The sequence below is a fragment of the Sceloporus occidentalis genome, unplaced genomic scaffold (assembly GCF_023333645.1).
Source record: "Sceloporus occidentalis isolate IW3139 unplaced genomic scaffold, rSceOcc1.0.p SCAF_2, whole genome shotgun sequence".
Lineage (NCBI taxonomy): Eukaryota > Metazoa > Chordata > Lepidosauria > Squamata > Phrynosomatidae > Sceloporus > Sceloporus occidentalis.
Genome location: NW_028316982.1, coordinates 2,452,647 through 2,467,756, shown reverse-complemented (window position 1 = coordinate 2,467,756; position 15,110 = coordinate 2,452,647). Strand labels below are relative to the sequence as shown.

General features: G+C 44.0%; 1 protein-coding gene across 1 annotated transcript in view; it reads left to right on the top strand.

Annotated features, from left to right (window-relative positions):
- The first annotated feature begins 4,295 nt into the window (after positions 1 to 4,295).
- LOC149317868 (cytochrome P450 2J2-like) overlaps positions 4,296 to 15,110 on the top strand; it is a 30,591-nt gene continuing 19,776 nt past the window's right edge. Inside the window, exons 1-3 of the mRNA XM_089513249.1 lie at positions 4,296 to 4,466; positions 9,174 to 9,336; positions 12,350 to 12,505. Coding sequence (XP_089369375.1) covers positions 4,296 to 4,466; positions 9,174 to 9,336; positions 12,350 to 12,505 — 490 coding nt within the window. The remainder of the gene's footprint in view (positions 4,467 to 9,173; positions 9,337 to 12,349; positions 12,506 to 15,110) is intronic.

The window sequence follows — 15,110 nt, the reverse complement described above, 5'->3', positions numbered from 1 at the left end:
AATGATTTTTAAAAAAGAACAGCAACTGAGATCTCTCCTTTCTCCTCCAACTGATCCTTTCCCCACTCACCCCATCTCTTCAGCCTTTTAAAGGGACACAGGCAAATGCCACAGCCTGAGGAACAGTGGTGTCACCCCACTGTTGGGTGCACCCTGGTGTGGTCCACACCCTTTGCAACCCCTAATGACACCATGGTTGAGAAAGGCCCACTGCATTAGAAAGGACCTGTTGTGCTGTTGAAAGGCTCAACACAATGTGCTTGCACACCTCCTCACAATGTAAAATATGTGTTGCTTGGATCCATGCATGATGTACATCCACGCACAGTAGCATCTCGGGCACAACTCCATGCCAAACTCTTGAACAGAAAACAGTTGTTCCATATTTACAGTGGATCCTTGGTATCCACTGAGGTTTGGTTCCATGACTTCCCATGGATACCAAAATCCATGGATGCTCAAGTCTTACTAAATACTGTGGCACAGTGAAATTGTGTCCCTTATAGCAAAACCAAGGTTTGCTTTTTGGAATATAGATAGAAAGATAGAGAGATAGATATGTCCCAAATAATGGATGATTTTATCTGTGGAGCAAGAATCTGTGTATATGGAGGACTGAGAGTATTTATTTAGAGCGTTTATGCCTTGGTCTCCAACCAAAAAGGTTCCCAGAGCAGCTTACAAATAATGACTTTGAGTGTTTCCTGCCCTCAGGATCACAATCTCAGTAAGATGGAATACAAAAAGAAAAGGGGATAGCAGTAGATTAGAAAGATTAAGTCCAGAAGATGGTGGCTGTTTTTCCCTCCTCAGATGCCAGAGCCATGTGAAGTCGAAGGCTTATGTGAAGTTAAAGGCTTTCATGGCTTGCGTCCATAGATTTTTGTGGGTTTTTCAGGCTATGTGTCCATGTTCTAGAAGAGTTTATTCCTGAATGCATTTCCTGAAGATGGTAGCTACAGATGCTGGCGAAACGATTTTCTGGACCCATTTCAAACTGGCTTCCGGGTGGGCTATGGAGTTGAGACTGCCATGGTCGCCTTAGTTGATGATCTCCGTCTGGGCATGGACAGGGGAAGCGTGTCCCTGTTAGTGCTCCTGGACATCTCAGCGGCTTTCGATACCATCGACCATGGTATCCTCGAACGCCTGGGGGAGTTGGGTATCGGGGGCACTGCTTTGCAGTGGTTCCGGTCCTACCTCTCGGGTAGATTCCAGATGGTGGAGCTGGGGGACTGTCGCTCCGATAAGAGGGCCCTTACATCTGGTGTCCCTCAGGGAGCGATTTTGTCCCCTATGCTTTTTAACATCTACATGAAACCGCTGGGAGAGATCATCCGGAGACACGGGGCGCGGTGTTATCAGTACGCTGATGACACCCAAATAATTTTCTCTGTGTCTCCGACTGATGCAGTGACTAAGGATGGCATCTCTCCTCTAGATGCCTGCTTGGCGTCGGTAATGGGCTGGATGAGGGAGAACAAACTCAGTGTGAATCCAGGGAAAACGGAAGTACTGGTGATAGGTCCCTCGGTTCCGGGTGGTGAAATTTGTCAGCCTGTCCTGAATGGGGTCACGCTCCCCCTGAAGGACTCGGTGCGCAGCTTGGGAGTACTCCTTGATTCGTCGCTCCAGCTAACATCTCAGGTGGATGCGACGGTCAGGAGTGCTTGTCATCAGCTTCGGCTGATACGCCAGCTGCGCCCCTACCTGGACCGTCGGGACCTTGAAACTGTTGTACATGCTTTGGTAACCTCTCGATTGGATTTCTGCAATGCGCTCTACATGGGGCAACCCTTGTACCAAACCCGGAAGCTTCAACTGGTGCAGAATATCGCAGCCAGACTGGTCGCTGGTAGTTCCAGGACGGACCACATCACACCTATTTTAAAAGATCTCCACTGGCTACCCGTTCACTTCCGAGCTCAATACAAGGTGTTGGTTTTGACCTATAAAGCCTTAAATGGCTTGGGCCCAGGGTACTTGGAGGACCGTCTCTCCCCATATAATCCGCCCCGCACACTCAGAACATCTGGGACAAATTTATTGGAGGTCCCTAAATCCCATCTGGTGAGGACCTCACAGAGGGCTTTTACTATCGTCGCCCCCTCACTGTGGAATAAGCTCCCTGTAGAGCTCCGTTCCTCTGCATCTTTAGTTTCTTTCAAGAAACAATTAAAAACGCATCTATTCCAGCTGGCTTTTTCACTTTAGGCAATAGTGTTTTTTCTCTGCTCCTTGTTCTTTGTTTTTCTACCCCGGACTAGTGCAATACATTGTCCTTTTCTTGCCCCTAGTGAATTGCGATTTGTATAGATTCCCGTTCATACCCCTTGTAATGATGTTTTTAGACTTTTATATTGTGATGCTTTTAACTGTGTTTTATTATTCTTTGTTTTGTAAGCCCCCTTGATCATGCAATTGGAAAGGCGGGGTAAAAATAAAAACTATTATTATTATTATTATTCTAGAACATGGCCACATAGCCTGAAAAAGCCACAAAAACCTAACTTGTTTCTTGTTTGACTTCTTCACACACCCTTTGCACACAACCCCCTGAGAACATAACTAGAGTCACTTGTCGAATGGCCGTGTCAGGCAGCTACAGAAGCCTTACAGGGTGCATCTAGACTGCAGAAATAGCGTGGTTTGACACTACTTGAAGTGCTGTAGCTCCATCCTATGGAATCCTGGGATTTGTAGTTTGACAAGGTCTTTATCCTTCTCTGGCAAAGAGTACCAGTGCCTCACAAAATTAAACTCCAGGATTCTGTAGGATGGAGGCATGGCAGTCTGCACTATTTCTACAGACTAGATGCACAGTAAGTTGTGTGTGTGTGTGGGGGGGGGGTTACCCATTTAGTGCATTTTTCTAAAATTTAAGTGTGTGTGGTATTCCTCATGATCTTAAATGGACAATGCCAGGCTGGCCACCATGAGCCCCAAAGTGGTGGGTCATGTAGATACTACACTCAGATGGGGTCAGACCTCTAGAGAACAGTATGCCTCGGACTTGCCCAACAGATAGTTTGGGAGTCGCCTAATGGGACTCTCATCACATCCACTAATCAGAACAATGTGTGATGACTGTCTAAGATCTCTCACCTGATGAACCGGCTATCAATTATACTTCTTCCCCATTTCCCTTGATTGTAGTCAGACCGGATTACCTCACCCAAACAATCCAACGCCTTTGCCCAGACACCACCCAGACAACCAAAGGCCTTTGCCCAGGGCTAGTTTTCACCCTTAACCCCCCCCCCCCCCCCGGAATCTCCCCTCCATATGCTAGTCTACATTTCACAGGGACTCTATGTCTCTTGTTTAGCTCCAGTACTTCCGTTCAGCCCACGCTCTTAGAAGGGCTGTGTCTCACTCTCTTCTACTTAGTTGGACCCCTGGAAGCAAGCCTCGTCTATAGTAAGTATCACCCGTAGCGCTGCCTTGACCCTTTTCCACGCTAACCCCTGATTTCCTGAGCTTTGGATGACTGAGTATGTGATCAAAAATTGATGTGTCTTTCCCCCCTTAAATAAAGAAATATTTCAATTGGAGACATTTGCCTCTGTAACATTCCTTAGATCCACGCTCCCTTGGTATACAAATGGGAAACGATTTGGCTGGATCCTTGTAGTCAGGCCCCTCTCGATTCTGAGCTCATTAAAAATCCCCCTACATAGAGCTTTGGCTACATGCGGATATTTATGCTACATTAAGAGGGTTGTTTGTTCTTGCTGTTGTGTGTCCTCAAGTCATTTCCCACTTATGGCAACCCTAAAGCAATCCTATTGTGGGGTTTTCTTGGCGAGATCTGTTCAGAGGAAGTTTGCCATTGCCTTTCCCTGAGGCTGAGAGTATGTGACTTGCCCAAGGCAGTGGATTTCATGGCTGAGCTGGGGTTTGAACCCTGGTCTCCAGAGTCACAGAGTCAAAGCATTCAATGATGAGAGGATGCTGGGCTGTAAAATATCATAAACCCCATTCTGCAGTATACATAAACATGGCATGACCATAAACGTTAGTCTTTAACAAGAATGGAGTTTTAATCCTTTAATATCTCTATATCTGTATACTGTTGTGATGCAAAGGAGCAATCCTCCCAACAGTAATTGGTATGGTGCAAGAAGACATGCTGATTACCTGCTTAATATATATAAATAGTGATTAGTGGAAGAATAAGAAGACAGACAGTGATGGCAGCATCTCAGATGAAAGCAAAACCTGTTGAAGGATCCGACTCATCCTAACCAGATGTCCTAGGAAGAGCCAAAGGGAGAAAAAGCAAAAGCAGGAGAATGGCGGAGTTTTGGGAATGCTTGATCGCGCTGTTGGTGGGCTTTCTCATCCTCCAGTATCTGAACCATCTCTGGTCCAGCAGAAATTACCCACCAGGGCCTTTCCAGCTTCCCCTCATTGGAGGGATATGGTGCATTGGAAGTAAAATTTCACATGATACACTCATCCAGGTACTTCTTTCTAAAACATTCACCAGACGTTGGGGGTGAAGATTTGCTGCTGCTGCTGCTGCTGCTGCTGTTGTGTGCCTTCAACTCGTTTCCAATTTATGGCGATCCTATCATGGGTTTTCTTGCTGGGATCTGTTCAGAGGAGGTTTGCCATTGCTTTTCCCTGAGGCTGAGAGAGTGTGACTTGCCCAAGGTCACCAGTGGGGTTCATGGCCGATCTGGGAATTGAACCCTGGTCTCCAGTGTCATAGTCCAACACTCAGCCCACTGCACTGCATTGCTTCCTGAAGGTAATTGCAAATTGGTTTCTCTTCATGAGGGTTAGGGCAAATAATTGGAAATTATTTTCTTTCTAAAAGCATTTTAGCTTTCTGGCCCAAAGGTTGCTATTGGGAAGATTAAGGGGTGGGAAGGGGTGCAGACTGCACCTGGTGACCCCCTCAGGGGCTGGTGACCCCCATTTCTCCTCAGACATCTGCCTTTGGGCAGAAACTGGCGGTGACTTTTGCCTGCATCCCTTTAAAATGTTGGCGCTCAGTGGAAGAGATGGGGCAAGTGGGGCAAGGCTCAGTCGGAGGAGAAACGAGAGGACTCAGGGTGGGGTGTTTTTTAATTTAAAAATAAAATTTAAAATTTAGAAATTGAATTTTTTTATAAAAAAATCTTTCAAAAAATTTCTTTTAAAAACCATCACATTTTACCAAACTGTCACTTTTTTTAAAAAAACCCAAAATTTATCAAAATCGTAATCCATTAAGAAAATGGCTGCAGTCTCAACATTTGAACTTATGGAATGATGTTGTTTTCACACCGTACAGAATCCTTAGTAAGGGTTTTTTTTTTTTGTGTACTAATGTTACTCATAAATCATAATTTCCACATATCACTGAATGTAATGGTAATAGTTGTGAGATAAACTATTACCCAAAAGCATCGGAGGAACTAGACTGAAGTCTAGAAAAGCTCATGCTGCCAAACGTCTTTCTTTCAGTGCGTCTGAAAGGTGTTACAAGACCTCTTTACAGACTGATTCTACAGACAAACATATCTTTGACTATTAGCCAAATTGAAATTATACCTTTAAAGTACAATATCTGCCTGGTGTAGTGGACTACAACTCTGGAGACCAGGGTTCGATTTCCAGCTCTGCCATGAAACCTGCAGGGTGACCTTGGGCAAATCACACTTTTTCAGCCTCAGAGGATGGCAATGGCAAGCCTCCTCTGAGCAAATCTGGCCAAGAAAGTCACCTGATAGATTTGCCTTAGGTTTATCATAAATTAGAAATGACTTGAAGGCACACAACACACAATCTGGAGCGGCACTACGAATTCAAGGGCTAAACAGACAGTTCCTATGGGGCAGTCTGCAGCTGCCTCTCTCTTTGCCAGATCAAGATGATGACAACGACATGCTGTGGCCCCAATCTGGCCTTTCCACGGCACAAAAAGGAGCCACAAAAGTGCCCCCTCTTTGTGCCATGTAAAGGGAGCCATAGCTGCCGGTGCCATGGCTTTTTGGTGCTCCTTTGGAGCTGCATCATCTGGACACAGTGCCAGAGGAGTGCTGTGATGCCTCCTGCCATGTGGTGGGGTGCATGGCAGCACGCTGGCATGGGGGCAGAATCAGGGTGTGCATCATATGGACACCAGCCCCCCCCCCCGCCCTGATGCCAACCTTTGATGCTGGTCTGCCGAGGCTGTCAGTTCCCTACGTCTTCCAAAGCTATCTGCCAAAACATCTTGGAAAGAGACGAAAACTGGCATGTACTTCTGCTGCCTTCAGATTCATCACAGTTATTCATGTCCTATTGTCTTGTCTTTGATGCCTGGTTACTGGGACTTTTCTGAGTCTGCCTTGTGCAAAAGTCAGGTGTTGCATCTTAAGGTGTTGTGAGCCAATAATAATAATAATAATAATAATAATAATAATAATAATTTATTTATTTATAGCTCGCTTTTCCAGGGTAGATCAAAGCGGGTTACAGCAAAGCAAAAGGAATACAAAACAGAATACAAAACATACAGTATAAACATCATAAAAATAGTTCATTATGTTAAAACACTATAAAAATACGAACAGCACAAAAAAAAAAACAGAAAAAACAAGCTAGCTGAATAAAACCATTATATAACAGGGGAGAACAACATGAAGTCAGGACACATGGGGGAAAGCTTGTCGGAAGAGAAAGATCTTTAGTTCCTTCCTAAAGAGATCTAGAGCGGTGACGGAGCGGAGCTCGTCAGGAAGGGAGTTCTAAAGCTGCGGGGCCGAGATAGAAAACGCCCTTTGTGCAGTCAAGGTCTATTTTGACTTAGGAACCCTTAACAAGTGCTTCCCAGCCGATCTGAGAGTGCGGGGCGGATTATATGGGGAGAGGCGGTCCTCCAAGTACCCTGGGCCCAAGCCATTTAGGGCTTTATAGGTCATAACCAACACCTTGTATTGCGCCCGGAAGCGAATAGGCAGCCAATGTAGATCTTGCAGGATAGGTGTTATATGGCTGGTCCTGGAGCATCCAGTGACCAGCCTCGCTGCCATATTCTGTACAAATTGAAGCTTCCGGGTTTGGTACAAGGGTTGTCCCATGTAGAGCGCATTACAGAAATCCAACCGAGAGGATACCAGAGCATGTACCACCGTTTCAAGGTCCCCCTGGCCCAGGTAGGGTCGCAGCTGGCGTATCAGCCGAAGCTGATAACAGGTGCTCCTGACTGTCGCATTCACCTGAGATGTAAGGTGGAGCGATGAAGGTGGACAAACTTCCATCCCCGAGCCCGGGGAACCTATCACGAGCCCTTCCGTTTTCTCTGGATTCAAACTGAGTCTGTTTTCCCTCATCCAGCCCATTACTGACTCCAGACAGGCATTTAGAGGAGAGATGCCATCCCTAGTCACTGCATCAGTCGGAGACACAGAGAAGCATATTTGGGTGTCATCAGCGTACTGATAACACCGCGCCCCGTGTCTCTGGATAATCTCTCCCAGCGGTTTCATGTAAATGTTGAATAGCATGGGGGACAGAATAGCTCCTTGAGGGACACCAGATGTAAGGGCCCTCTTATCGGAGCAGACGTCCCCCAGCTGCACCATCTGGAATCTACCCGAGAGGTAGGAACGGAACCACTGGAGCGCAGTGCGCCCGATACCTAACTCCCCCAGGCGATCCAGAAGGATACCGTGGTTGATGGTATTGAAAGCCGCTGAGATGTCCAAAAGCACTAACAGGGACACGCTTCCCCTGTCCATGCCCAGACGGAGATCATCGACTAAGGCGACCATGGCAGTCTCAACTCCATAGCCCGCCCGGAAGCCGGTTTGAAATGGGTCTAGAAAATCCGTTTCATCCAAGATCCCTTGAAGCTGGAAAGCAACCACCTTGTATGACAGATCTCCAAATCACCTTGTTACCAACTGCCTTCCTCAGCTCTTGCAGATGTGGCTTCCTTGACTGAGTCTATCCATCTGGAATGCCATCTTCTTTTTCCTACTGCCTTCTACTTTCCCAAGCATTGTTGACTTTTCTAGTGAGTCACGTCTTGTTATGATATGGTCAAAGTATGACAGTCTCAATTTAATCTTCTTGGCTTCTAGGGAGACTGCTTCTGGTACCATTTATTTGTCTTTTTAGCATTCCATAGAACTCTTCTCCAGCACCACATTTCAAAGGAGCTGATTCTCTTCAACAGTGGTTTTGCATCTGCCACAGCAGAAATAGATGGAAATATATGGTGCTCTGTAATATTGGGATTAATTTATAAATACATGGCTGAGCAGGGATGGCTGTACGACTTAACACTCCAGTGGATAGTCACATCCACAACCCTCATTTCAGATCTCCAGAGTGGACTTCCCAAAATATTGTTGGCTTTTGGAGTTAAAATCAGATTTGCGAGTCTCTTTAGTGTGCATCAGAGAGGTTGAATAAACTGGCATTATATGTTGGGGCACATGACGCATGCCCCAACACTGCCCTGACACCGCCATCACACCATGCACCAGAACTCAGAGTAGGTGCTGTCACAGTGGTCCTTTGGCACTGCATCTGGATGACAAATGCCAAAAGGAGCGCCAGAAAGTGTCAGCACAGCGGCAAAGGCACCTTTTAGCAATAGCTTCATTTCTATACTGCTTCATACTGAACTAAGCAGTCTGTAAGTGGTTTAAACTGTAAGCTAATTGCTCCCAACAATCTGGGTCCTCATTTTAGCGACCTCCTCAGAAGGATGCAAGCCTGGGTCAAGCTTGAGCCCTGGCTGGTATTGAATCATGGTTTGTGAGTGAGTGGTTGCGGTACAAGCCTTTAACCACTGGACCTTTTCCTTTTTGCTGTTCCTTTTAGTGCTGGGGAAAGGCCGGATCAGGGCCACGATGTGTAGTTGCTATCACCCCGATCAAGTGCTGAAAGGGGCAGCGGCAGGTGGCTCCCAAGGGACATTCTGTTTAGCTCCAGACTTTACAATATATCATCACCCATTAATGCTGCTATTTCCTGGGAGAACTGATACCCTCCATCTGGTACTAAACCTCCAGGGCTTTAGTCTTCAGATGCTCCCCTGCCTGACAGAGGGCATTTTGGCATTCCGCCTGGACAGAAGTTTGTCATGTAGGACATGTCCTGCAAAACGAGGATGTCTGGTCACCCTGCATTGGTTTAAATACATAATTGATCTTCTCTTCTCTTTTTTCCTTTATTCCTGATGGCAGCTGGCCAAGCGCTATGGAAACATTTACACGGTCTGGTTAGGGCAAAAACCTGTAGTAGTACTGTCTGGATACCAGGCTGTGAAAGAAGGGATGATCGACCGCCCGGATGACTTTGGCGGCCGACCAGTCACTGCCTTTGTTAAAGGAGCATTTGATAAAATAGGTAAGTTGCTGGAGAAAAGGATTTCACTGGAGTCGAAGGCTTTCATGGCAGGCATCCATAGTCTTTTGTGGGTTTTTGGGGCTATGTGGCCCATGTTCTAGAAGAGTTTCTTCCTGATGTTTCACCATGATTCTCTGTAGATGCCAGCCACAGATGCTGGCAAAACGTCAGGAAGAAACTCTTCTAGAACATGGGCCACATACCCCCAAAAAACCACAAAAACTGATTTCACTGGGCTTTTTTCTAGAGAGATAGCAGCAGAACATCAAAGCTGCAAAAAAGAGAGAGAGAGAAATCTCAGAAGGTGTCATTTATCAGACATCCCACAGGGCTCTGTCCTGGGCCCAGTGCTATTCAACATCTTTATCAATGACCTGGATGACAGAATTGGGAGCATACTTATCAAATTTGCAGATGACACCAAATTAGGGGGAATAGCTAATACCCCAGAGGACAGGATCAAGATTCAAAATGACCTGAATAGACTAGAAAGCTGGGCCAAAGCTAACAAAATGAAATTCAACACAGAGAAATGTAAGGTACTGCACTTAGGGCAGAAAAATGAAATGCACAGATATAGGATGATGGGGGACACCTGGCTGAATGAAACTACATGTAAAAGGGATCTGGGAGTCCAAGTAGACCACAAGTTGAACATGAGTCAACAGTGCGATGCGGCAGCTAAAAAGGCCAATGCAATTTTAGGCTGCATCAATAAAAGTATAGTGTCTAGATCAAGAGAAGTAATTGTGCCACTGTATTCTGCTTTGGTCAGGCCCCACCTGGAATATTGTGTCCAGTTCTGGGCGCCACAATTCAAAAAGGACATTGAGAAACTGGAGCGTGTCCAAAGGAGGGCGACAAAAATGGTGAAGGGTCTGGAAACCATGCCCTATGAGGAACGACTTAGGGAGCTGGGGATGTTTAGCCTGGAGAAAAGAAGGTTAAGAGGTGATATGATAGCCCTGTTTAAATATTTGAAAGGATGTCATATTGAAGAGGGAGCAAGCTTGTTCTCTGCTGCTCCAGAGAACAGAACCCGGAACAATGGATGCAAGCTACAGGAAAAGAGATTCCTCCTGAACATTAGGAGGAACTTCCTGACAGTAAGGGCTGTTCGACAGTGGAATGCACTCCCTCGGAGGGTGATAGAGTCTCCTTCCTTAGAGGTCTTTAAACAGAGGCTGGATGGCCATCTGTCAGGGATGCTTTGATTTGGATTTCCTGCATGGCAGGGGGTTGGACTGGATGGCCCTAGTGGTCTCTTCCAACTCTACGATTCTATGATTCTATGATTCTATTTTCTCAAATCAAGCGGCTTCTGGAACTAATCATTATACTGCTTTTGTTTGTTTGCCAGATAGGTCATTGTACATTCAGACAGTGACACAAGGGGCACCTGCAGTATAGAAATAAAGCAGTTTGACACCATTTTAACTGCTATGGCTCCATCCTACAGAACCCTGGGATTTGTAGTTTGGTGGGGCACCCGTGTTCTTTGGTAGAGAAGGTTAAAGACCTTGTAAAACTACAAATCCCAGCAATCCACAGGATGGAGCCAGAGCACTTAAAGTGGTGCCAAATGGCATTATTTCTACAGTGCAGATCCTGGATCTTACACAAAGATGGCAAAAAATTGGTTCAGCATTTTTTTGGGGGGGAAGGAGATAACATATGGAAAGAATTTGCAAATTTCAAAGCTACTCTGATGTTTTTGAAAACTGCACTGTATTTAAACCATTATAATATTATAATATAATAGGAATGGAAAGGATGTTTTAAAATATTGAGATGATGGTTAAAAAAATGAAGAATCCTGGACTGATGAGACTCTTTGCAGTTCGGAATTTACTCTGCACAAAATTTCAGTGTGTTTATTATGCCAAAATCCAGCATTTTCTGTGCACGAAATGCCATTTTCTGCATAAAAAATAATGTTTCAACATAAAAATATTAATTCTTGCATAGAAAATGCTATAATTGGGTATTCATTTTGCATAAAATTCACACATGGTCAATTTGTAAAAATAAAAAAAAATTCTGAACCGAAAACAACATTTTAGTTTTGTATATAACATGAAGCAGAAAATGCTGTTTTCTGTACAGAAAATGCTGTTTTATAGGCAAAACAACCATGTCCAAATTTTGCAAAGAATAAGTCTTGAATTGCAAATATCCTTTGGGAACTGCATGGGTTTTGAAGACTTTCTTGCAACGGAGAGAAAATTGCTGAACCTCTTTGCTATCACAAAGAATTACATTCCTTCTCAGGCATAAAGATGAAATATTATTTTATGCACATTTCTGCATAGAAATTGTATTTTATGCCCAGGAAAAGTCGCTTCTTGGGCAGAAAATGCCTTTTTTTTTTTTAGTGCAAATCAATCATATGGAAATTTTGTGCAGAATGTCTACAACTGTAGTATTTTCTGCTTTTCCTGTGCAGAAAATAATTATTTCCATGCAGATTCTTTTAAGCTTAGGAAACATTTTTTCTAAATCTGCAAATTTTCTGCAGAATTTCTCAAACCGTGAAGATTCCCATCAGCGCATGATGCTTCTCATCAGGGTTTCTTGATATTTAAAAGAAACGCACGTTTTCCCCTAACATTTTGAATATTTTTGCGCATGCTTTCCATCTCCACTCATCCATGGAGCGACTATCCCACAGTCAGGTCTTGCCAGAAATTGTGAAATCAAACTCCCACAATAAGAAAGGTAAACATTCCAGAATTGGCGCAGATTCTAAAAATTACTATGATATTGTTTCTATTGTTATTTACTGAATGCACAACAACAGCATTCCAAAAAGCAATGAACTGCCAGGTTTCACTACAAGTAATATGTTATTTCTAAACTCTTATCAGCCTTGGAGTTTTCCAGTGCTAAAAGAATGTCTTAAATTCGTGAAAACACAAGCAGGGTCTGCACTGAACACCGACTTCTGAAAATGCGTTAACAAAACATGAATATGAATGTTTGTGAGTAATGACTTACTATTGACTCCTGATAGCTGCAGGTGTTATATTTTCGAATGGCAATTTCTGGAAGCAGCACAGACGGTTTGCTCTAGTTACTCTGAGGAAGATGGGGATGGGAAGGCAAAGCATGGAGAACCAAATAGAAGAAGAGGCGCAGCATCTTGTGAAGACTTTTGCAAGTACAAAAGGTATGTCATGCTAGACAATAATGTTCATATATAAGTCCCAGCCTATAGAAACTTTATCACACAATCTTTTGACTGAAAGGTACATGCATTTTTTGTAAAACTCTATGTACATTCTCCTGCAATTTCACAGTTGTATGTTATACATTTCCAGCTTGGTGTAAAGTTTTGAACTCAGGACTCCAGGAAACCCCTTCGACCTCCTTCCATATCACATCTTAACGTTTTCAAACTAATGGTACTCATAAGTCATAGTTTGTGCATCTCACTGAATGTAATGGCAATAGTTGTGACATAAACGTCTAGCAAAATAAAATTTAAATTAATTTTATATACACTGTAGAAATAATGCAGTTTGACACCATATTAATTGCCTTGGCTTCATCCTCCAGAATCCTGGGATTTGTATTACATAGTATCAAGTTGAGTTGAAATAAAAAGATGATTGAAACAACACAGTAAAGAGGTATATAAACAGAGATGAAAGGATAAATGACACTTGGGAAGAGGAATCATACAAAGATGAACCCCAAATCTTTGAAAGCAAAGTGAAAGCTGCACTTAATGCAACTGAAAAGAATAAACCACTGGAAACGGATGATCTTTCAACAGAATTGCTACAAGCTGCACAGATAGGATCAACTTTAGTACTAACTAAAATCAGCCAAAAATAGACGGAAGACAAAACAGTGGTTCTCAGACTGGAAAAGGTCAATATTCACAAAAAAGGAGACAGAAAAGATTGCAGCAATTACAGGACCATCGCACTAATTTCCCACGCAAGCAAAATCATGTTCAAAATTCTTCAACATAGACTACTACTACTATCATATATGAAACAAGAACTTCCAGAGGTGCAAGCTGGATTCAGAAAAGGAAAAGGCATTAGGGATCACACTGCAAACATACGTTGGTTAATGGAGTGCACCAGAGAATTCCAGACGAAAATAAGTATCGCTTTATAGATTACAGGAAAGCCTTTGGCTGCATACATCATGAAAAGTTATGAAATACTCTCATACTACAGTTGATTGTCCTGATGGAAAACCTGTATTCAGGCTACTGTTACAACAAAATATGGAGAAACAGAGTGGTTCCCAATCACCAAATGAGTCAGACAAGGTTGTATTCTATCACCCGACTTGTTCAGCTTGTATGCAGAAAACGTCATATGCAGAGCAAGTTTAGACTCAAAGGAAGGTGGGGTGAAGATCAGAGGAAGAAATATCCACAATCTAACATACGTGGATGAAACCATACTATTAGCTTGTTGTTGTTAACTACCCTCAAGTCACCCTCAACTCATGGCAACACTGTGGATGAGACATCTCCAAGACCCCTGTCTTCCACTGCTCTGCTTATGTCTTGTAGATTCATGTCTGTGACCTCCCTTAGTGAGTCTAGCCATCTGGCATGTGGCCTTCCTCTCCTTCTACTATCCTCTACCTTTCCTAGCATTATTGTTTTTTCTTATGAGTTGTGCCTTCTCATGATGTGGCCTAACTACAACAGCCTCAATTTGATTATCTTAGCAGTTCGACAGACCAGCTGTGAAGGCCGACCTGGGGGTGGAGTTGGGGCATGGCGCCCACATGACGCTCTCCCCAGCTCAGCTCCCAGGCCGACGTGATGCCGCGCACTGCTCCACATGGCATGAGGCCCCACAGTGCTCCTCTGACACTGTCTCTGCATGACGCAGTGCCAAAGGAGAGCCAAAAAGCCATGCACTGGTGGCTATGGTGCCCTTTCCGAGGTGCAAAAAGGAGCTGCTTTTTGTGACTTCTTTTTGAGCCACGGAAAGGAGAGATCGGGGCCACGGCATGTAGTTGCTGTGACCTGATCTGGCCCTATAAGGAGCGGCCTGTCGAGCCCCTTAGCTGCTAGAGAAAGTTCAGGCTTCATCTGTTCAAGGACTCATTTGTTTGTCCTTTTGGCTTTCCATGGTATCCTCAACACTCTTCTCCAGCACCAAATCTCAAAGGAATTGATTATATTTTTATCTGCTTTCTTCACTGTTCAGCTCTCACCTCTTCACACAATGATGGGGAATAACAAAGATATACAATTGAGTGCTAAAGTTATAAACTTCCAAGCCTGGAAGTTTATAACTTTAGCACTCAATTGTATATCTTTGCTCTTTAGGATCTTCTCTAGTTCTTTCTTTGCTCCCATTCCCAGCCTTGCTCTTATTTCCTGACTGCAGTCTCCATTCTGATCAATGATCCAAGGTAAGGAAAATACTGCTAGCATAAAACAACAAAGACTTTCAACAGTTACTAAGGAAAGAGAAAGAAGAAAATACTAAGGCAGGCTTAATGCTGAACATTAAGAAAATAGAAATAATGACTATGGAAAATCCACATAAATTCAATTTGGGGCTGGAGAAGAGTGCTGAGAATAGTGGGGACAAACAAATGGGTCCTAGAACAGATAGGCCTGATCTCTCACTGGAAGCCAAGAGGATCAATCTGAGAGTGTCCTACTTTGGACACATCATGAGAAGGGATGACTCATTAGAAAGGTCAATAATGCTCTGAAAGGTGGAGGGCAGCAGAAAGAGAGGAAGGCCACATGCCAGAGATGGATAGACTCAATCAGGAAAGCCACA